The sequence below is a fragment of the Aythya marila genome, assembly GCF_965140915.1.
Source record: "Aythya marila genome assembly, chromosome: 2".
NCBI lineage: Eukaryota > Metazoa > Chordata > Aves > Anseriformes > Anatidae > Aythya > Aythya marila.
This window is the reverse complement of record NC_139043.1, coordinates 22,228,096-22,251,320: the sequence shown is the minus strand read 5'-3', so window position 1 is coordinate 22,251,320 and position 23,225 is coordinate 22,228,096. Positions and strand designations below refer to the sequence as shown.

Here is a 23,225-nt window from a genome sequence, read left to right as displayed (position 1 = left end):
TCATTCCTTAGAGTTGGCAGCTCTGTGTGTAAAAGGACCTTGTTGCAACCTAGGATTCTTTGATCTGAAAACACGCTTTCAAGGATTATCTTCGAATTTGCTTGGAATTAAAACACATGGGGGTACATAGGCATTTCTTTGCAGAACCCCCTTACCTCACCAACTTCACAGCTGCTATAAATTGCAATATGCTTAGACAATTCATCCTTCATTTGAGTCAAGGGCAAGCGAAATCTCAATCCAAAACATACTCAAGCATCCTTCAAACTAGGGAATAGCTACTGCTTGGAAATAATATATTTATATGTGCAACAAAGACATGCATGACAGATGTAAGTAACACTACATTAAGGACATAATCTTACTGTATCACATTTTGGAAAAAAACACTAACAAAATTAATGTAGAAGTCTGATAAATAAAGGCTTCAGATTTAAGAACTGATGCAAAGAACAAAAATACAGAATTAGTATTTACTAGTCAGAAAACAATGATTCAGGTTATAATGAACAGACTGCCCAGAGAGGTGGAAGAGTCTTCCTTCTTGGATATATTCAAAAGCCACCTGGACATGGTCCTAGACACCCTGCTCTAGGCATCCCTGCTTGAGCAGAGGGGTTGTGTATGATTTGCAGAGATGCCTTCCGACCTCAACCATTCTCTGATTCAGAAAATAATCCGATTAAGTATTTTGTTCCATTAACAAAAAGTAGCTTTGCAAGTGTAAGCAGATTTCTAAAAAGGGAGAAAATCAGAGCCTTTAAGAGTTCAGGCACAAACTAATGATGATTTTAGAATTTAATGATACCATTACCAACAGTATAAGAATACTACCACCTAGTGACTATCTGAAACATCACAAATTCTTGGCATTAGAAAAAGCAACTCCAGCATTTCATTTTTGAAACACTTCTTACATGAAATGTAAGAAAGACAGGAAGTTTACTCTAACTAAGATCAATGAAGTTTTGGTTTTAAAACACTGAACTGAAAATAAGCAGGGTAGCTCTGGCTAAAATACTAATCCCCCAAAACAGAATGTAAAAATAAAAGCATATTTCTCAAAGATTTCTACCAGTAGATCCCCTTCAAACAATAGCTTCAACTATACCCAGTCCCCCTTCATATTTTGTCCCCTGCTCTGCTGCAATCTCTGACTCTCAATTTCCTTATTGATTTCCTTACTACCAGCCTAGCAAGGCCACACACACAAGGTAGTTGTTATGCTACTAGTATGTGTGCTGACTAGTAAAGCAATATGCAACTCGAGTTCAGCATGCAATCTATCCCACAGGAGGCATTAATTTTGTTCTTTCTCTCTGGAAGTCCTCACTTTTCATGAATTTTTGGGAACTTCTCCTTAAAATGCCTGATGCAAAATTTGATTTGTCAGAAATTACTTGATGAAAAGAGAACAGACAAACGAACAGCAACTGAGATTAGAATAAGATTAGTTTAAATGGGAATATGTACATAGGAAACAAGAAGAAAGCTAGGAAGTCAGAAGACTGACATTTCACTGGTAGTTGTACCAGTTAAAAAAAATGCCTGTTAACTTCTGCCTGACTTGGAAAATTTGCATTACCATATAAGTTGTCACTTGTCCGAGTGTCACTTGTAAGCTACTTGGTAATTCCTGAAGTTTGTAATTCAGTACAGTCTTTTTCACTAAAAAGATTACTGACAGCAACTTTTAAATAGTTTTAAATTATTTAAAAATTTAAAAGTTACATATTTAAATAACTGAACAAGAGTTAAAGTATCTTTATGCAACCTCTGAATAAAAACACAGGACAGGTGTAATTTTGAAAATTTCATAAGTGTATTGGCTTATGATAATATTATCACCTATTCATTTTCCTGTTTCTACGCTGAGGCTGAATGTTCTCACTGTTACTTCGCTGCAGTCCCTACAAATATGAAATGTGCTGTATTCCTGCTTGGATAGTCTCCTTGTTTACTGTACTTGTTGTTTACTGTTGTAGAGCTTAGGGATATGGTTTAGTGGAGGGCTGTTAGCGTTAGGTTGGAGGTTGGACTCGATGACCTTGAGGTCTCTTCCAACCTAGGAAATTCTGTGATTCTGTGATACTTTGATTTTTAGCAGACCTCTAGTGGAAATAAAACATCACTGCACAAAACCTTTGATGTTAATCGGTGACTACAGGATTGTCAGCTATAGGCTGAGATTATAAGATACCTAATGACCCGGATCATGGAAAGGGAAACAGTCTCAGGAAGTCAGGAAGATAGGCCAATACACTGGAGGCAGGGACATTATTCAGAGTAGACACACCAGGCTAGATAAGTGAACAGTCAGGAAACTTATGATATTCACCACGGGCAGATACAAAGTCATGCATCCACAATGGAATAAGCCCATCCAGCAAAACTGGCTGGCACTGACAGGCTAGGAAGCAGCTTTGCAGAAAAGGACCTGAGGTCTGTGTGAACAACGAGCTGCACATGGGTCAGCGTGCCACTACAGCAAAGGTCAGCTGCATCTTGGGCTGCATTAGAAGGAGGACAGCCATCACATGGAGAGAAGTGATGGTTCTCTCTCTCTGGAACTTACTGAGACCACCACTGGAGTTTTGGGCTCCCTGGAATGGGAGAGACACTGACAAAGAGGAGCAAGTCCAGTGGAGGGGCACTGAGATGATTAGGAGGCTGGAACACACGATGTACAAGGAGAGGCTGGGAGATGTGCTTGTTTCATCCCAAGAAGAGAAGGATAATGTGACAGGGGAATCTTACTGCTGCCTATGACTATCTGATGGGAGGATGTAGAGGAGTCAGAGGCAGGCTATTAAAGGAATACAGTGGAAGAACAAGAGGCTGTGACCAGAAGCTGAAATGTGGAAACTCCATCCTAGTACTGGGAAAATATTTTTTTCCAAGAAAGTGGTAAAATGATGGAACAGGTTACCCAGGTAGGTTGTGGAATCTGCATCCCTGGAGATACTCAAAGCTTGAGTGGCCATAGCTGTGATCTAATTGGAACTACACTGAGCAGGGAGTTGGATGAGATGACTTCTAGAGATCACTTTCAACAATGAATTATTTTGTGATTCTACCATACCTTATATGAGTACTCACTGACTTTTTTTTTTTACTGATGTTCATTTTGTACTTTTCCTTTCAATTCAATTGTACTGCACTTTTGATTTTTGTTGTTGTTAATTTATTTTTACAAAGAGGATGGTCTGAAAGCATGAATACTTCAAATTCTGAAGGTATTCACATCCTCTCCTCTGCTTCTACAAAGTCTGTTTCACATTTGTCTTCCTGTATTTTTTTTTAATTTTTACACAAGGATTTTCCATCATGTAAGTCATTGCTGAAAATACTGACTTGAACTGAAATTTAAGATAGATTCATGCGAGATCTGAATTAAAATGTTCTGGTTTGACTATGTACAAGTAGTGGAAACTCCTTTGAGACTTTCTAGGCTTCCACTTAATTATGACTCCATAGAGGCCGTACTTCTGCATCAGTCTTATCAGAATGTCATTTAAATATTGTATCTAACTATCCTCGCTTTTATTTACTAGATTTCTTACCAAGCCATTCAGACTGGATTTCTGCAGTCTATTATTGATGAGCTTATGGTGGCTGTTCTTTGGTTTTCATCCTTCTCTTGCATGCATATTGATTACTAATTTATTTCAACACCCTTTGGAAGTTTAAATTGTCCTTTCTCCAGGGTTTTTCCTTTAGCATTTCTTGTCATTTTTGTTAAGTACCCTGTTTCCTCTTTTCTAATGTTTTGACACCTTCTGTCTTTGATACACATGGTAATCATTAATGGTTCTGAGACTCAGTTTGTCTAGCTACTTTAGAACCATATAATGAATTGCATTAGGATTTGCGAACTTGAACATGCCTGACCCTTTTTTTCTTGTAGTTCTTTCCCTCCTTTGTTTTTCAGATTATCTTTCTGGGAGACCTTTAGTGCCTTCTTTAGTACTGCAAGTTAGAAATCTTTTATTTTCTGAGAATACTGAACTCTTTTCACACAGTAATACTATGAATTTAGGTTCTCAATCAGTTCTGACCTAAGTCAGAAGTCCAGAACCAAAGCTTCCATAGAAGCAACTGTCTCCCACTTTGGAGAATGGAGAAGCAGAAAATAACCTTCTGCACATTTTAAGAATATGATAATGTATGTCTTGTTATTCATCAGGTCAGTAATTAGACTTAACTGCTGCTAGGAGCCCTCAATTTTCTCCAAACCCTTGGAATAATTATAGTCAAAACTAGCTTCATTTGCTATCTTAAGTACTCTTAAGTTAATCAGTACCTATTACAAAGTGATTTGTGTAGTCTATCAAAAAAGGGGGGAAAATGACCATACTGTACTCTTTAAGACTTCTTAAGCAAGACAATTTTTGATTTATCATCATATTTCCTTTATCAATGTTTTGTCATCTTTTCTCTCCTCCTTCAATCACTTCTCCTGTATTTTTTTTTTTCCTCTTTGGCTGTAGTCTTAAGCTTCCTTTCTACCAGTGCTATGAATTTCCTATGTTGAAGGGTTTGCAGGTGTCAAAATAACCAGAAAATAATAAGCAAACATTAAGTTTAACTTGGCTGGACATATATTTTTCTGGTTTGGTTATTGGTCACTTGCCTTAGATTCTTCTCATCAAACAACTATAAGTCGGAAGGTTTGACGGCAGTAGTATATAGAGGTGATTGTCAGTGTTTCTGAATTTCTGTAGGGTCTGTATCTCATACTATGAGAAAATACGAACAAGTACAAAATAGAATTGACTTACTCATTCCTGAACATTCTCTGTCTCCATCCCACACGTTAGAAACAGCATGTCCCGTCAACAGGAGATTAATCAAACTTTGGCTATGCAACAGAAAGAAACAGCCTGTTAAGAGTGACATAATTTATTTCTGAAAAAGCAGTTAAAAGAGCTTAAAATACCTAAAAGAGCCAAATAAAAATATTATTTTATCATTCTCTAACTATATTATTTTAATTAGGGTGTATTCGTAGTTCAGTGATGCTAACACGATCTCTAACAACACTAATGTAAAAATGGAGCCCCATATAAGCAGTGAAAAAGATATGCTATGGCAAGTGTTGCTTTTACCTATTACCAAGTTATAATTGAATCCTTCTCATAATGTCAATATTTTAGAATGCTCAATTACAGAAACATAAAAAAACTAGCACGCTCATTTATTTGAAATGGTAGCAATCACATTTTCTAGCCTACCTTCCATGACCGTAAACAGGGTCTATTAAGGGCTCAGTTGCATCTTCAATTTCGTTTTTTATGTTTTCAATACCCTGCAAAAATAATAAATATTTTTGTTCTCCTGAGGAATGAATAGACATTTACTGCAGAATGCAACAGTAAAACATTAGGAGGCTGGCCCTCTTCTATGAGCCGAGACCTGAACACACTTGTTTCTCATGACAGAAAATAGAAACAGAAATGGAAAGCAACAGAATGCAGTAGTGAAACAGACTATTAGAGAGGCTGACGTTCTTATGTAGTGAATTGAAACCTAAACACATTTTTCTTGATAGCTGATGGTAGAGATATACAAGGAAGGATGTTTCCAAAAATCTATAATTATCCCAGATGAGAAGAAAAAAAGACACAGAAGGGACTGAGTTTTTCAAGTTTTCATGCTGCAAATGTACTGCAACGTGAGTGAAGACAGCATTCTATCCATTTATCTAGATTTGAATTAGTTTGCCAATTGACTTTAGTGTTCACCTTTTTACAGGAAAAGGGTTATATGATCAAACTTCCTGTTAACAAAGACACACACAAAAAAATCAAACAACCTACAAACCTTTGTCAGTATCACAGAATATAGAAAGAGCAATACTCCAAATCTGTTTGTCCACACTGAATATTGATCCCAAATTGCATCCTTCAGTTCAGGGAAGCTTTTGAATGCTCGTTTGCTAAAGACAAAAAATAACAGAAAAGAAGAACGTATTTAGATGAAGTAGAACAGTGCCACAAAGCACAAACAAGAAATATTAAGACCTAACACGAAACTGTCTGAGTAAAAGCAGCATAAAACAAGTGTTACATACAGAATGATGCCACAGCTGTTCTGCAGTTACTAGAACCACCACAGAGTCATTATTATTTACCCATTAGAAGAAGAAAAATAATTCTGGAGCAATGTGTAAAAATGCATGTATTTTTATATGCAAACACTAAGCTTAAAGTTACATATACTTATGAAACAGCCGAGTGGCTTGAGCCAGTAATTCTATCACAAGCTGTTATTGAAATCACAAATAGGCTGTATGTCCAGAATAATGTTTGCATTACATACAGTTATGACAGATGTTCACTTCATATACAATGGAGAAAAAACTTCACCTAACCAGGTAAAAAAATATTTCAACCTTTAGAAATAATTGTTACCTTTACCTTGAGAACTTGATTTTATTAAACTCTAGCTTTGGAAAAAGCCAAATATTCAAAACCACTACTGGTACATCCACATTGGGGAAAATACCCTGTTGCATAACAGCATTATTGCCTGGATGATTAGGTAACACCAGGCGATCTTACGTTTAAAAATAAAATAAAAACTGAGGAAAAGTTCTATCAGGTTCTAGTGAAATAATGCTCTTGGTCTTTCTTGGGAAATTTAGAATCCAATACTACTTCTCAGAACACACTTTTTTTATTGAGTAATTCAAACTAAATCACATTCTCTGCTTATCTGTACATCTGCAAAGTATATCCATATGAGAGTTCACTCTAGATAACACTTGAAATTTTTAAACCAACTTCATTATTGACAGAGTATACAAGGCAAAGACAGTTTCCGAAATCCATCACTCAACTTAATGACATGCAAGAGTGCTCAATTCCAATGAGATATACTGAGAAAAATTGAAGTGGGTATCATGAATCCAGGAATTGGGACTGAGGGAAAGCTAGCATTCTGATGAGATGAAGCTACATAAATGTTAATATCCCCTTTTCTTCTTTCCTCATATGAAAAGAGGTTTAAAGCACAAACTGTAATTACTACTGAAGACAATAATCAGTAGTTATTTCAGTTCTAATTAGTAACGTTTTCCATCTCAAGTGTTTTTAAAGTTCTCTTGCTTTTATTTTACTCTTTGGGTATTTATCTTTATAACAATTAAAACTCCTTGCTGTGAAACTAAAAGGCAGTTGCCTTTAAAGACAAACTCACTAAGACTTTAAGCTCTGCATTTACACCCCAAAAAGAAAACAGTAAAGTATGAGACAAAAAAAAAAGTCCTCTATATGAAACATTTGTATAAGTATTTCTTGAGTAATCTTGAGTCAAAAAAATAGTAGACAACAATTGTTTTCAGTGCGTATATCAAGTATTTCAAATACAATCACCTGTGTATGAAAAAATTTGAGGATGAACATCTATAATTAAATATGAACCTTAACTAGTTGTGTTCATTCAGCCAATTTCATGTATTACATTGCTCCAGTTTTATTTTAAAGAAAAATTATGTTCAAAATAGTATTCCATTTTAAACTGTAAAATGCATAACAAACAACACAAAAAACCAACCCCCCAAGCCCCAAACATGAAAACCAAATTTAACCTGATGTGTAACACACAAGAAGCTTCTGAACAAAGCCTTTTCAGGGCTGTAAATATTAGTGTTATTTCAAAATATTGTATTTTAAATGTTCCAATATATTACTTACTGAATTAATGCATGAAATCGCTCAAAGCCAAGCTCTTCCACAGCCAAGGCAGCTATACACAAGAGACACTTTTCAGCACTACACATGGCAAAAAATGACACAAGATACACACAGCAAGCTAGTATACTTTCAAGCATTAATTATATTTTTAATTTTTAATCTGCCCCTGAATTTTTTTTAACTGATTAGTATAAAGCTAATTTACCATAACATTAAGTTTAGACCATACAAATTAGTGAGAACACTTCCATTTGGAGTAATCAATGTACTGAAAGCACAAAGCCACTTGATCGTGTAGCCTTGAAAATATCTGTCAAATGCCAAGCTGTTGATTTTGTACAAATCACGACTGTCTCAAAGTCAAGCATATGCATGCTATAGATTTAATTTTGCAGGTCATAGTATTATTTCCTAGAAGAGCAAGCATGATTATTTGGATCATTTTATCAATGTAGGAAAGCTGTATTTTTTCCTTTAAGTATACATCCGTATTACTGAAATTTTTATTTTTCCCTTTTAATGCTTATTCAAAATATAATATATGAAGAGAATTAGTCTATAAAGTGTTACACATTCTATTTCTAAATATTTTTTTCACCATTTTATATTATTGATGGTTAAATAGCCTTTCAAATATTACCTTCAAGACAGAAAAAAAATACAGCATTTAGTGTCTTCCCAAGTTCAACATGGGCTTTATACCTTTGTTCCCCTCATAACACTTCCAAACTAGGGAGGTCAAATGAGTTTTTTTAAAAAAAGTGTGCCAATTGTGTAATTATCAATGTCTGATAGACATTCAAATATTATGATAATTGTAGAAGTCTTTAGCGCCCTCAACATCTATAAGGATGTTATCTTCCTGCTAACGGAATAATATTCTGAACAGACTTGCTTCTGATTAAGGCCACTTAGTAGTAAGTTTTTAAATAATGTCTCATCGCCTAGCTATTGAATTTGACTGCATATACTTCATTAAAGACCTGAAGCCATTCCGGTTAATACTACTGATTAGTTCTTCCTATAGTAATTCCCTTGTGATAGCATTTTATGCCAGGTTGTATTTTGAAAGGTGCATTTGGTTTGCCTACATACCAATTTTTTGTAATTGGTAATTTTTTTCTACCTCAGAAATACGGCAGCAGATAGTTTTTAATCCTTTAAAAAAATTACAACTATGAGGAATTGCAAAAATTGGGTTTCTAAGAGCAAAACTAGACTTAAAATATTTTAAGACATTTCTGAAAAATATGAAATACTGATCTACATTGTAGAAAATTTCCAAACCAATTTCTTCCCCCCCCCCTACTTCCCCTATTAATGCAAAAGTGTTTTTATAAGAAAAGCTATGAATGCTACAGGAATTAACCCTTCTTCAAGAACACGCATCTATGCAACCAGAAAATTAGAGGGAATCAATCATATAAAGCAATCTTTGAACCTGGGAACTTGCACTACTACAGCCAATGCATGGCCAACAACAATCACTAGTATACATCACAAAAGCAGATGAAAAATGCTACTGTATTCAGTAAGTGGGCTTGAATCCATCTTTTGTTCACAAGATTATAGGCAGTTTCATTCCGTTACTACAGAGCAGATGGAAATGGTAAAATCTACTGTTTGAAACAAAGGAAAAGTAGAAATCCTAAAGAGAAGTGTAGATGTAACCCAAAGTTAGATAAAGACAATATTTAGTGGAGAGGAGAAGAACAAAGAGCAATAGAGCACGAGCTGTATGAAAGCTACAACTATATAGAATTTCTTTAGAATGATATTCTATCATGTTGTTACTAACCGTATTTCCAGGTTTACCATAAACATATCCCCATATGCAATTCCCAAATAGTACTAGCCTGCCCTGCGGAATTGCATCTGTAATGCTGCAGCACCAACCTACACCATCTCTTAAGTCCTGCAAACTATGACGAAACCTGCTTCTTTTTATTGATTATAGCAACCAAGCAAGACAAATGTATTCCTTTGCACCATCAATGGCACCACTCCGCATTATTAACAATACCTTCTTAGCCATATCTTTGACAACACCTCGTTATCCACATCTTTGTTCCTAGCCTAAGCATGCAAGTAACTTCTATAGTAAGAAAAAAATAGGAGCATGTAGAAGAAAAAGAAAACACAAGTGTATCTGAAATCAGGAACAATCAAGGATATTGGTATTCATGACAAAAGCAGACTGTTCACTGCTCATAGTAAATGTAACCTGCTCTTCCTAAGCACATTCCATGATATTAAGGACAGAGTCAGGCAGAACCTGTAGATGTCTACAGAAATACGAAAAATATACATATGTAATAGAATGGATTAGTTCAACAAGTGTCAGTATTGAGAGCAATTGTGTTTAAGAAGACCTCCTGAACAAGCTTGCTCTAGTTAAAAGCTCTTTAGAACAAGGCAATATATTAAAAGGGCAAAAGAAACCTATTGATAGCTAGGCTCTGCTTCACTTTTTCACAACTGGAAAATCCATGGAATTTATAAATCTCAAAGTTACAACTACCTTATTAACTTTCAAAGGAAAAATTAAAAAAAAATATGTAAAAGTGCAGACACAAGTTTCTATGCAATACCTTGTCTTTATAAAAAAAAAAAAAAAAAGCTCACTTTGGAACTCTTCTGTGGTGACCTTTGTTTGTTTGTTCCCACTAATTAAGTTACATTTTAATTATTACTGCTTGAGCCATCTAAAGCACATGGAGCATTTGATAGCAGATGAAGATGACTGGTCCCATAAAGAGTTCCAGTACTACTAATTGCTCTAGCTAGCTTTACACATACAAATCTACTTGTATAATTCTTACTTTGTAATTACACTACAAACATGAGTAACAGATACCTTCTGCCAAAAGATGCACCTTTAAAAGCATGTTCTCATGTGAAGAGCTTTTCAGACTTCTCAAAGCGCACATTGAGAACAAAAACTATAAGAAAAAGAATCTTAGATGTTTCCTACTAAATGATGAATAAATACATCCCCAATGATTTCCACAAAAATCCCACAAAAAATTGCCTCGTCACTGGCATCACAGTAATCACATATGACTGGATGCAGCATCTCAGCACAACAGGTGATGCTCACTTGGTCTTTCATAACAGTAGCTAATAAAGTCAAGACATTTGCAAAAAGCGGCTAAATGAAAAATTCTAACCTACAAAAAATTCCATTAATCTACTAGAAGGTGACTTGCTTAAGTTGTTCTGTTACTATATTGAAGTAAACAAAGGGAAAAAGGCTACTTCTCCCCAACAAGGGGATGCAGAATATTTTAAAACAGTTTCTATAGAAGAGTTTGTTATAAACGCTCTTCTGAAATAAAGCTGCAAGTGACAAGTTAAAATATTCCTCCAGTTTTATGAAGCACACACGTACATTTTTCCAAATTAAAGAAACACCAGGTCCCAATAAATTCCAAAAGCAAATGCGAAAAGATTGTTCAAATTGCTCAAATTCAAGAAGCACATGTGTACGAGCTCCAGTGACAGCACATTTCTTTCAACAAAAAGGACTGATGCCTCTAATTAAAACAGATGAAAATCTACCTACTGCTAATGGAATCACAAAGGCAAAACCCCTTATCCGTATACTAATAAAAAGCAGCGGTCGCTCAAAAACAATGTAAGACTTCACTAAGCGATAGGTATTTTAGAGCTGAAATTCTTCTTACAAGGTTGTTCCTCTTGACGACTGGATTCTGCAGGACTTTCAGAAATACTAGCAGTTTCTTCAGTTGTTTTTCCTCTTATCCATGTTGCCAGAGAGTATGACTCAGAATTATCAGAGCAAGCCATTTCCAAAATATCACATAACGTATGACAGAGAAGGTTCTTCTGTTCTTCTTCTGTAAAATCAGAAACCTACATGAGTTCAATTGCTGCTAATCAGTACCTTATATATGCTACTAGTATCTTTTAAACATACTAATGTAATGTGAATAATTAAGTGAGCTTATTAATTTTACCTTATTAACGTTAATTGTTGCATGACTGTAATGGACCAAAGACTTATAAAACCATCTTCAGAGATTTGTGTTTCAATATGATTTCTAACCCATTCCCTGTACTAATAATAGATTTCAATTAATCAAATATTTATAAACCATGCAAGTACTGTCAACTGGAATGGACCTTACAAATAAGAATTCAGAGTTTATAGAGAGTTGGGGTTGTTCAGCATGGAGAAGTTAAGGCTCCAGAGAGACACTATTACAGCCTTTCAACATATAAAGGGGGCTTGTAAGAGAGACAAAGACTTTTTACTAGGGCTTGTAGAGACAGGATGAGCAGCAATAGTTTTTAAACGTGGAGAGGGTAGATTTAGACTACATGTAAGGATTATTATTTATTTTTTTTTTTATGATGAAGGTGCCAAGATACTGGAACACATTGCCCAAAGAAGCTGTGGGTGAACATTTCCAATCATGGAGCAAAGTCAGGTTGGATGTGGCTTTGGACAAACTGATATAGCAAAAGGTGTTCCTGGCTATGACAGTGGTGGGTAGCCTAGATGACCTTTAATCAACCTTCCAATTGACCTTCCAATCCAAACCATTCTATCATAAAATGTAGTATACATACTTTTTGCCACGTAACTGGCATAAAGGTTATGCCAGTTAAAATATATTAATAGAACATGTAAATGTTTTAAGTGCTCTCCTGTTTATTTACTATCATTTAATTACAATTTGTATTATGACTTGATTTACAAATAATTAAAGAAAGAGAAAAAGAGGTCTCAGTACCTGGACAGTCTCTCCAAGTAGACTTTTCACTGGCAAAAAGCCTCTTCAATAGGAATGCCTTTGATATCAAAGCATCAAATAATTATTAAAATTCATTGCAATTAAGTTTTACATTTCATCACAAGCTCTATACCAAAGCATTTCTGCATGCTATTAGAAAAGCTTCAAGCATGTCATCACTCAGTAAGAGACCTAAGTCTGCACTGTTTTACTGATTTCTCCCATTCAAAGTAATTACAAATGCGGCCTAAAGTTCACCCTTATTGAGTTTGAACCTAAACTATACTTTGAATTCACAGAGTACATATTTAAACACCTCCAGACTCATGGGAATGCAGCAATGGAGGCACAAATACTTTGCAGTATATAACTGAGGAGTACAAGACAGTTCTAGTCAGAGATCAAAAATCCGTTGAGTTTTTACAGAATGCACTGATTCAACCATTAAAAGTCATAAGTTGAAGATCACATTGAAAAAAACACTATATATATCTACATCCCTGCTTTGCTTTTTATTAACACCAACACTGCTCAAATTACTACAACGCCTATAAACGTTGACACAGGTACCACTCTTCTTACGGTCGAGAAATTTAAGAGATGAGAACATATAAAGATTTCATTGATATCTAATCTTTTACTTTTCCCCTTCATCCTGCACTCCCCCTTTTAAAGTTGCCTCTGCTTAGTTCACTCTGCTGCACTTCCTCAAATTAACTCCATTCAGCATACACAGCTCAGAATGAGATTAGCTCTGCCCTATCTTGTGCTGAATATTGGTTTGCTCTATACTATCATTATGAAATTAGCTGATTTGCAATTAATTTTGGTATTTCAAATCCACATACATTAAGAAAAGAACAAAATTTGGGCTTATTAATGTTAAATCATTCCTGTAGTAAATGCATCTTACCTGTACTGGTGCAATCACTGCACAAGGGCCACCTTCAAATTGCTCTAACGCAGTTGATTCAGATTCACTAAAGACAAATCCTGTTAAATGGAAGATGATGGTATTTAGTGAAATATATAAGCAATCTTTTATATATATTCCTTCCCTAAAAGAAGGGACGTTTGATTTATTAACTTTTAAATATCAAACAAATTTTCACGATTTTTTCCCCCCATCATGCAGCAGAACGTGGTTAAACTATCTGAAAAGATAAAAAAGATGGTAACAGGTGAATAGAAAAATGAATATATCTCAACAATCAGATCATGACCATGAAGAGCCAACTGCTAGAGTTTTTAAACAGTAAAACCGTCACCAGAGTGTGTGCGGCTAAACACTTAAAACATTTTTTAATTTATTATTTCTTACTGATCAACTAAAATTTGTTTTTAAGTTATATTTTTGTCTTGCATATGTAAAAAAGTGACCTTTGGAGCTTCACTGAACATGTATAATGCATTTCTATTCTCTCTGAAGAACATGTTATGCTTCCCACTGATCTCATTTTTGGCCTGTCAGTGCTTCCTCTTGAGGTTGAAATAGGCTGAGTACCTCAAATATTCACTCGTAACCACGGAAGCGAGCCTCTTACTGGTATTGTTTTGCAGTAGATACGCTGTATTTATCAAGATGCAAGATTACCTATTTTCCCCCTCCATCTTTGAAGTCAAAATTATTTTACAGTCACAGAACAAATTCTGGAGCCATTATTAAAGAATTACTTATCACTTTGTTCTTAAACTTCAACGCTTGTTAATTCACAGCCTGCATTTCTCACAGATAAAAGCACATCCACAGACAATTACCTTGATGAAGCTGATGCATAACACCTTACGGTGAGCTGTATTTTGCATTATTTAAGTGCTAGTAGCATTGTGCTGAAGTTCATTATAACGTAGAAACCATGCAACTGTAGTCAGCAACTAACCAGCAAACGCAAGCAAGTGGGTGCAGGAAGGAAAGGGATACACACGCATATTTTCTCAGCAGAACGAATATTCAGCGCATTTTTCCCCACAGTTTCTCCTTTCCCTGATTCTGTATCATTACACCCTGCTGCATCAGAAGTGTCCCCAAGTCCTAGATGTGAATTTGAACTCGGGGAACGTGTGCCACCAGTGCGGACTTCAGTACTGCCGCAGGACAGGTACCTCGTCCCAAGCAGCACCTTCAAGGGAGGGCTACTGCATGTCTGTGAGGCCAGATTCAGCACAGAAATGGCAGCTGATCAACAGCAGCGTGAAAAAAATCAGACAGATCAGTGTAGCCATTGATCTTAAGATGTGGGCTTTCCCCTGTATCCAACAGGGAGACTGCAGCTTTTTTTTTTTGGAACCAAACGTGCACATGTGCATTACAATGATGTCCTTTATATCCAAACCTCAGCTGCTTGTCATGCCTGGTAGGTTGGATCCAGCATCACCAAATTTAGCAGTGATGCTGCATTAATCCGGACTTCAAAGTTTGCCCCAGTGTGATTTCATTCCCCCGTTAACATGCCCTAACAAGAAATATCACCAGCCATTTCAACAGTCACACTTATCCGTATTAAAACTCCAGTTTTCTTCTACTTCAAAGCATTATTACATGCCATCCAAGCACGCTGCAACATTTTTTTTTTTAGTTGTTTTAATGATTTAGCCACTGCAGTGAAAAAAACATACTTGGACATAGTACCATTAAAGCACACTTAGGAAATCTTGAGTTTGTTTCGCTTTCTTCAAGGTTCTTACAGAAAGCACGACCTGTTGCTGTTTCCCCTGCCCTTTTTTGAAAACCATCTCCTAAAAGTAAAGAAAATCAAGTGTGATCCACTGGAGAGAAATATGGGATAGATGATGCAAAACTGCTAGTATCCAGAATTTGACAGAATACAACCCTAGAAAAGAAAGAAAAACAAATGCAACATGCAAACAACATTTTCTCTTTTAGCTATATGCTACTTGTTGCTTAATAAGCTTCAAACTTCCAAAGGCTGTGTAGCAAAAAAAGGGACTTTGGGAGTTTTCGTCTTGCTTTCCTTCTACGAAATCTGAAGTCAACTTAGGTAAAACTTCAGAAACCAGCAGTCTGAAGTCCAACTGGGTTCAAATCTACTTCAGCCTGCAATTGCATCTCTTTACTTTTTTTTTTTTTTTTTGCATAATAATCACAACTTGTGCAGTCCCACATGCTTTTCATAATGATTCACAGGAACGGCCTAACTACCTCATAAGCTATCAGCTAAGACCTGAATCTCTGATCCAGCCCAATTTCAACTTACTGTCACTCTCAACAGGTTATTTCTCTCATCCAGCTCCTTTCACTCAAGATAAAACCTTAAAAGCAACAGAGATGTAACACAGCTGAAACAATCTTCATTCATAAATACCATTATCATAATTTGCCTGGGAGAAACAGTTTTTTTTTTTTTCCATTGCTGTTTGTACTCCTACTAACTGTTCCACTGACCTCCCCCCTGCCCTGCTGGATGCTTTTGGCTGTGGGGAACAGCAACATAAGTCGATCAAGATTGCTGCCGGTAATCAACGCCACCAATATTTTCAGTTACACCAACTATGCTATTTGCAGATTTGTCTTCATATCCTTTATTCACTACTAACCACACAAAAGAAAGCTTGTCGCCTTCGTTCCCACAATTTGGCATTCAGCAAGGCGCACGTTTCTTCCAGATAATCCTCAACTCTTCTACGTTCATTTTGCCAAAACAAACATATGACTTAATTACGTACACTTGTCTTTTATCTAACACATCACATTACGGTCCAAAGCACTACAAAAACCATTGATTTTTCTATTCTGATCATCCCACCACTTTGTGCATACTTTACTGTCTATTTCTAATATCTATCTATCTTACATCCATGTCACTGCAGACACGGGTTAACTGTCATTTCACGAAGGATGTGGTGTATGCCTTCAGTGCTTTCCCCCTGTGCTTGAACCAATTCTAGCTGAATGAAGGGGAGAAGAGGAGAAGCTAAAGAGCACGTGGCCTTAACCACATTAGAAAAACAATTTGTTCCATCGCTGACCCAGTCTAACTACAAAGATGCTGTGCTATTCATTTTTTTTGTGCTATTCTCTGCGGAGCTGGCCTCTTCCCTCACCAGAGTATTGTATTCCTCTCTCTTTTGGGGGATATAAAAACTGCCTGACGTGACTACTACAATAACCTGTTATTACCGAAGTACAAGGTTTGCAACATGTCTTAATGTTTCATACTTTCTCTAAAGATGAATGTAGAATGGTAACACACATTTTGCATATGGCTTTGGGTTTTCAGAGTACATTTTTACAGTCAATCTAAACTTCTGAAGCTTTCTCTGAGAAAAAACCACAATGTTTTCTTACATATAAGAAAAAATGAGGAATTACTATAGCAATACCACAAAAACACTCTACTTAATGGGTTGTGGGTAAGGAGCCAGGATGCCCTGGAAGGGTTTGAGGAAAGTACCCAAATTACCTGGCAAGCTGCTGTTACAATGGGCAAGGACCTGCCAGAAAACAAGGCAAGGTCCCAACCTGTCTGCCTTTCTCCACCTCTGTCAAAAATAGAGTCCTGCGAACCTTCTGAATTTCAACAAATCCGTATGAGTTTTCTGTGTGAACATGACTCAAGAGCTTTTATTTTTAAGGCTGTCACCCTCTGAGATAAAAGAACGGCCCTGCTCGAACCACATCCTTCCTTACAGTATGGGCAATACCTTTTCTGATTTCCCTCTCTGGACGCAGGTAGCAGTAAACCCTAAAACTCCACTGTTCAGAAAACTGCGTTACAGGGCATTTGAAGTTCTTACTACTGTAGGTCTATTCCAACTTCGTTAAGCACTGTGCCTTTTAGCCAGAGAATACAATCTTCTCATTAACTTCACAATTTAATTTACGTGTCCACACCCCATTCTTGGGCAGTCAGCAATACCTTCTTTTCCCTTCCAGTTAAACAGCGCTGAAAGGGCTGTAATTTACACCTACTGAGACTGACAGTCCCTCAAAAAAACGTATTGCCACCCCAAAGCCTAACCTGTCAATCTGCAAGCTTCATTGTGCATCTTACTTCTTCATTCTGGTATAAAACGAAATTCACTAAAACAGTAGAAATTGGCAACAACGTCCATAATACTGGACAGATGCTTAGGGACTTAGGGAAGTCCTAGTCTGAGAAATTTCAAGAAATTCTGGGTTCCGTTTCACTTGGACTTGAAATGAAGTAATTTTCCTGTGAAACAAGAACCCATAGCTCAGGCAGCACTAACCTTTTGCCAGGGCAGAGCCTCTCTGATCCTTCCCCATCTCAACTACGCAAGCGCTCTGGCTGTTGCCCAGTCCATTACTTCACAAAGGCATTCGCGTTTGTCAGAATTAATCCATTATTTTTAAGACAACTCTGTGTTACGGAAGGGCACGAAATAAAGAAATTAGATCTCACAGAACAGAAAGGGATTTGACGGTCTTTCAGCTGCTGTTCAAAACAGCAAGATGTGGTCACTTGGTCTGTAAAGACAGGATCACTGCCCTGAAACAAAGCTGCCACTCCAAGGGGAGAAAAAAGGTCTACAAACATAAAATCAAGAAAAGAAATTTCTCTCAACTCAAGCGTTAGGTGGCTGTTCTCAAGCAGAACGTCCCTGTTGTTTTTCCCAAAAGCCACTGTTCTCTCGAACTTATTGCTTGTGCTAATAAAAAAACACTTCCTACTGGCTGAACCAGCAACATTTGCTGTTTAAGCTAAAGTTTGAAGTCAGCACTTTATAGTACTTTTCGATTTGAAAACCTCAATACGTTTTCGCACGATGTACTAATTCCTGGCAGCAGGTTTGACTTCTAACTTTTTACTTTTACAGAAGCCCTAGAAGCAGTCCCCCGATCATAAATCAAAAACCACCCACCAGGGTTTACTTTGCTATGTCTGACAGGCATTGGTAAAGCAGAAGCTTCAGCAACAGTTCCACCAAACAACTTGGAGAGGCAGCGCTTCGGGCAGACAAGCAGTAACAAGCAGGGAGAGCTGGTACAAAAGGTGTAACCGCTTCCTCCACCTGTTTGCACAATCAAGAGTTGCCTATACCCTAGCCGCAAATGCTATGAAAAACGCATTTTTATTTATGATTTACTGTTTGCACGAATAGGGAACTCACAGAAATGCAGATGTTTTATAATCATTAGTTATGAAACCAAAAAAACCAAACATAGATAACAGTCGCTACTCTTCTCTAATCACCCAAATGAAATACAAATTAATAACTTAAAGGAACACTCTTCAAATTGCTACTTCTATTTAAGGCTTAAAGAATGGCAAATCCTTTTTCCTTTCCTTTCCCTCAAACATATATGTGATTATCTGATTAAAAAAATATATATTTTTCCCTGGTAACCTCAACTTGATCGTGGTCTAATGATATTACAGCTCCAATGACTTAAAAGCAGTGCAGTAGGATGTAGCTCCTCAACCAAGGATGCAATAAAAGCCAACCTGGTGATGTTTAAGTGTACTAGACCAGACAAAAGAGTTCCAGGTGTGTAAAAAAAAAAAAAAAAAAAAACTAGAAAGAAAAGGGTAGAACGAAAAGGAAAGTTGCTAATCTACTCATCCAGCTCTCAACATTGAAGCCAAAAGGGGATCTGGATAAAACAAACCCATTTCCATCATATATTATACAGAAGTAGTATTAATACCCTCATAATATGCTTTTGAAGTTACGCAGTTGTTTTGAAAAGACTGTTCCATGTCTTTTTCCCCAAAGGCCAGTGAGAAAACAGCTTAGGTCATTCTGAAACACTGCTGCACTTAAACCTGCCAGACATTCCCAGTTACGTATCTGCTGATCTGCAGAGCAGCTTTGTGAACGGAGTCTGTCTCCGATCAAAGCAAGAAATTGTTCCTATCACAAGTATGGTTCCTAAGCGTTCAGCCCTCCTCCTACCTGCTTCTCAAGTCCCCATAGCTATACCAGCGAATATCGAAGTGCAGACCGAGCCTTTGCTTCATATTGCTCTGCGCCCACTTTGAGGATTCTGCTAAGTGGGACTCAAAGGGCTCAAACTGCAAATTCTGCTGCAAACACACAAAGGTTTTCCTTGGGAAAAGCCAACAGCAAACACCACCAGAAAGAAAAACCAAACACAGCAACAGCTTTGTGGTTATGCCTTTGTGAGGCCTGGAACCAAGACAATGTGTTTCAAGTTGCCAACGCAGCAAGCTGCAAGAATTATTTTTAAGTTTTGAACTGTCACTAACTTCAGACAACGTATCTGCATTACCCAGGTCAGTTCTGCTAACTCACCATGGATCAGTTGATCTTAGTTTTGACCAAACACACACAATGGTTAACCGAGTTTTGTGCATGACTAAGTTTCCCAGAACACTGCTATCTTTACTAAGAAACCGACTGGTTTGAGTCTTACATTCCTCTACAGCCTCCCTACTACTTATTTTCCTTCCTAAATGTAAGTTACAGCTCTCAACTTCTAAAGAGTATGAGAAAGATCAGACCACATTCGGAAAGTATCCAAAATAAACGCCAGCGTTGTCCCTACGCTCTCAAACACAAAAACCCAAAGCCAACCAACCAAAAAAACAAAACACCCACAAGCAGCAACAAGAAAAAACACATACAACGAAATCTCAAACTAGTTATTTTAGGCAAATATCATTTATATGTTTTTGGTAACTTTTGCACAACTGATGCAAAACAAGAGTCCCTCTCAACTGTGAAGGCTGTGGAAATAAAAATATATATATACCCATAAAAATCAAGCGTTATCTTGGTAAGACTCCTTGGAGAGTCCACATGACTCCTTGGCAGCAGGAAAACAGTGCAGTACCTTTTCAAGAGGGAAACTGAAAGTTTGTAAAGGTATTGTTTTGCTGACAACGCAGTAGACTGAGACTGACTTTTTTCTCAGCACAGGAACTCCAAACATCACCCTAACCTGCTGTCCTGTGCTTTTCCTACATGAAACTGATTATATTAAACAGGATATAGGGAAGGGAGCAGAAACACTACACAGTACACTCATGGGGCTTTGCCTAAGCACAGACGGAAAGCGAGGAAATATCAGCTTCTTCAAGGAGCCACCAACGGCCAGGAGAGGCCTTTCCATCAGTCCCTCACAGGAGCACAGGTTTGGGGCATTACAGCACACAGCTCAATACATTTTGAAACTGCTGAAACTCCATATATCAACACGCTGTCTTAAAAACATCAATTTGGATAAACTAGCATTACCAGTTAAAGAGAGAATTATTTGTTGGTGCCAGACACTGATGGTCTGGATACCCCTTGTACCAGCTAGCCTCTGGATCACACCTTTTCACTGCAGCTCTGAAATGGCACCAGAAAACCTGCACTGAGAAGAAATTACGCCTAGGTTGTGCAAATTAAATACAGAGAAACCACACCGCAAAGCCCCCAGGAGCCACAGCTATTGCTGCTTTATCTCCGGCCACCTCCTGGGGACAGGCTGCACCTGCTCCAGCTGCCAGAGAGCCCGTCGGGGCATAAATAAATAATAAATAAATAAGTAAATAAAAAAATAAACAAACAAACAAACAGCCGGGGGGGCGCTGTCCCAAGCTCCCCCCACACACGTTTGGGGAGCCTATTTGGGGCTCCCATGTTCTTGGGGAGGGGAAAAAAGGCAACTTAAGCCTTCTTGTAGCCAAAAGCTACGTGAAATAAAGCAGCAAGACGCCCTTGGGAACAGACGTAAGGAAGGTTTGGGAAAAAAAATAAATAAATAAAGGATGGGAGAAACGGGCTTCCTTCCCTCCTCCTTTCAGCTCCCTGGGAGATTTGAGGCAAAAAGCGACGGCGCTGCCAAAAAAAATAATTATTATTAATGATAATTATTATTATAGTAAACACCCCAAACCCCAAACTTCTTTCCCAAGCGAAACTGCTGCATCATTTACCACCGGGCACACACACGGGCGGCCACCCCCCGGGCAGGGCTGTGAGGACAGACGGACAGACACACGGACAGACAGACGGACAGAGGGAGGGAGGGAGGGAGGGAGGGAGCTACCTTGCGCCCAGCGGCAGAAGATGGTGTCGGCCAGCCCGCGGGGCCCGGCTTTCTTGCCCCACACCAGCTGGACAAGCTCCTGGGCCGCCTCGGACATGACGGGGACGGGGCAGGGGGAAGGGGGAAAGGGAGAAGGGGGCGGAGGCGGCGGCGGCCCCGGGGCCGGGCGGGCGAGGCGGCGGCTGCCGGCGGCGGCGGCCCCTGCGCAGGGGAGGGGCCGGGCCGGGCCGCGCCGGGAGGGCGGGGCGGGCGCCGGGGGCCGCGCAGGCGCCACGGCTGCTTTTCCGCCTGCCCAGCAGCCCCCGGTGCTGGGAGGGGGAGGCCGTTGGGGTGTGAGGGGCGGTGTCGGGGCGGGGTTTTAGTCACAGAATCGCTAAGGTTGCCCTCCCAGATCAGATGGTTCAATTATTCCCCTACCACCAGTGTCAAACGCTAAACCACGTCCCTAAGCACCACGTCCAACCTCTCCTTGAACGCCCCCAGGGGTGGTGACTCCACCACCTGCCTGGGCAACCCGTCCCAACGCCTAAGACTTTAAGGCTGAATGGCACAGAATCATGGAAACACAGAACTCGGCAGTCAGGGTGGAGGGTCCTGAGCTTGGGTGTGCCGAGGGAGCTGTGGAGGTCATTAATACTAATGTATTCACAGAGCTTTCTTCATGCATAAGTTGGGTGTAAGCACCAACCTGACACATAGGCACAATGCTGGGCTAGCACGACTATCTTAAATAGTTTTAATGCTTAGAAACTTCTCTCTCATCTAGCAGTACCTAAATTCATAAAATCATCTGAAATGATGAGTGAAAGACAGCCATGTGATTTTCTTAACCCAGTTAAGAGCAGTGTCACATGTACATCCCATGAACTTTAGGAGACTCAACTTTGGGAAAACAAACAAACAAACAAAAACAAACAAACAAACTCAAATTGGGTTTATCCAGCCTAGTAACAATTACTTTCCTGGTAGAGATTTTAGAAATCAAGAATTGGTATTTTAACAAGGGATCACTGCCATTGTTTTCCTGAAATGTAATTGCCATTTGAATGGGAATTCTTCATGGAGGGATTTGTGGTCAGCGTCATGCACAAGCTCGAGAGACTTCAATAAACAAAATTTTTCAGAAAGGCGGTAACCATCACCACCAACAAAACTGGATTAAGGATGTTGCATTAGGAAAAACAAAACAAAACAACAGCAAAAACATTTTAATTTAAAAGTTTTCTAGGTGAAGCTGTAATGCATGTGCCACTTGGAACTCTTCATCTGGAGATGAAATTGGGCTGGAATATTGTGCCCATCTATTTTATCTTTATCATACACTTACAACCTTTACAGAGACTGAGCATATATCAAGGCTGTTACATGTGCAATCATACTGAATTAACTGTGAAAACAGGCAATATAAGGGTGTTTGTAAACTTTCTCCTCTGTAATACCACAAATGGATCAGAAGATGGTGTGGTTGTACTTCCGATGTGTAAGCATTTTCATGTACTTGCACAATTAAGCATTCACTTGAGTTACTGACATCATTTTCCTTCAATACTGATGAATAGAATTGATTTTGGATTTTACATAAATAATGCTTATCATGTCCACATTTTGAGTTTTAGCATGAAGAAAGAGTAACTCCAAACAAGTGAATAAAATGAAATTGGAATTGAAAGCATCGTAACAAAATCTGATTCTGTATGTATTATAATAAGGGTGTTCTTTAGATTTATAAGTTTTGAGTCAATGATGTGGAATAAAATAGAAATTTTCTTGCAGATGTAATACTTT

General features: G+C 38.1%; 1 protein-coding gene across 3 annotated transcripts in view; it reads right to left on the bottom strand.

Annotated features, from left to right (window-relative positions):
* Positions 1–21,629, bottom strand: part of MINDY3 (MINDY lysine 48 deubiquitinase 3) — a 49,874-nt gene extending 28,245 nt beyond the window's left edge. Inside the window, exons 1-8 of one of the 3 annotated variants that reach the window (XM_082753240.1) lie at positions 21,441–21,629; positions 13,371–13,450; positions 12,458–12,515; positions 11,384–11,557; positions 7,698–7,749; positions 5,824–5,938; positions 5,235–5,308; positions 4,782–4,861 (exon numbers count right to left, since the gene is read on the bottom strand). In XM_082753240.1, the coding sequence (XP_082609366.1) occupies positions 4,782–4,861; positions 5,235–5,308; positions 5,824–5,938; positions 7,698–7,749; positions 11,384–11,557; positions 12,458–12,515; positions 13,371–13,450; positions 21,441–21,537 (730 nt within the window). In that variant the 5' untranslated portion in view covers positions 21,538–21,629. Of the gene's footprint in view, positions 1–4,781; positions 4,862–5,234; positions 5,309–5,823; positions 5,939–7,697; positions 7,750–11,383; positions 11,574–12,457; positions 12,516–13,370; positions 13,451–21,440 lie in introns of those variants that run through there. The other 2 variants (XM_082753241.1, XM_082753242.1) reach the window with 2 other exon arrangements.
* Between the last annotated feature and the right edge of the window lie 1,596 nt (positions 21,630–23,225).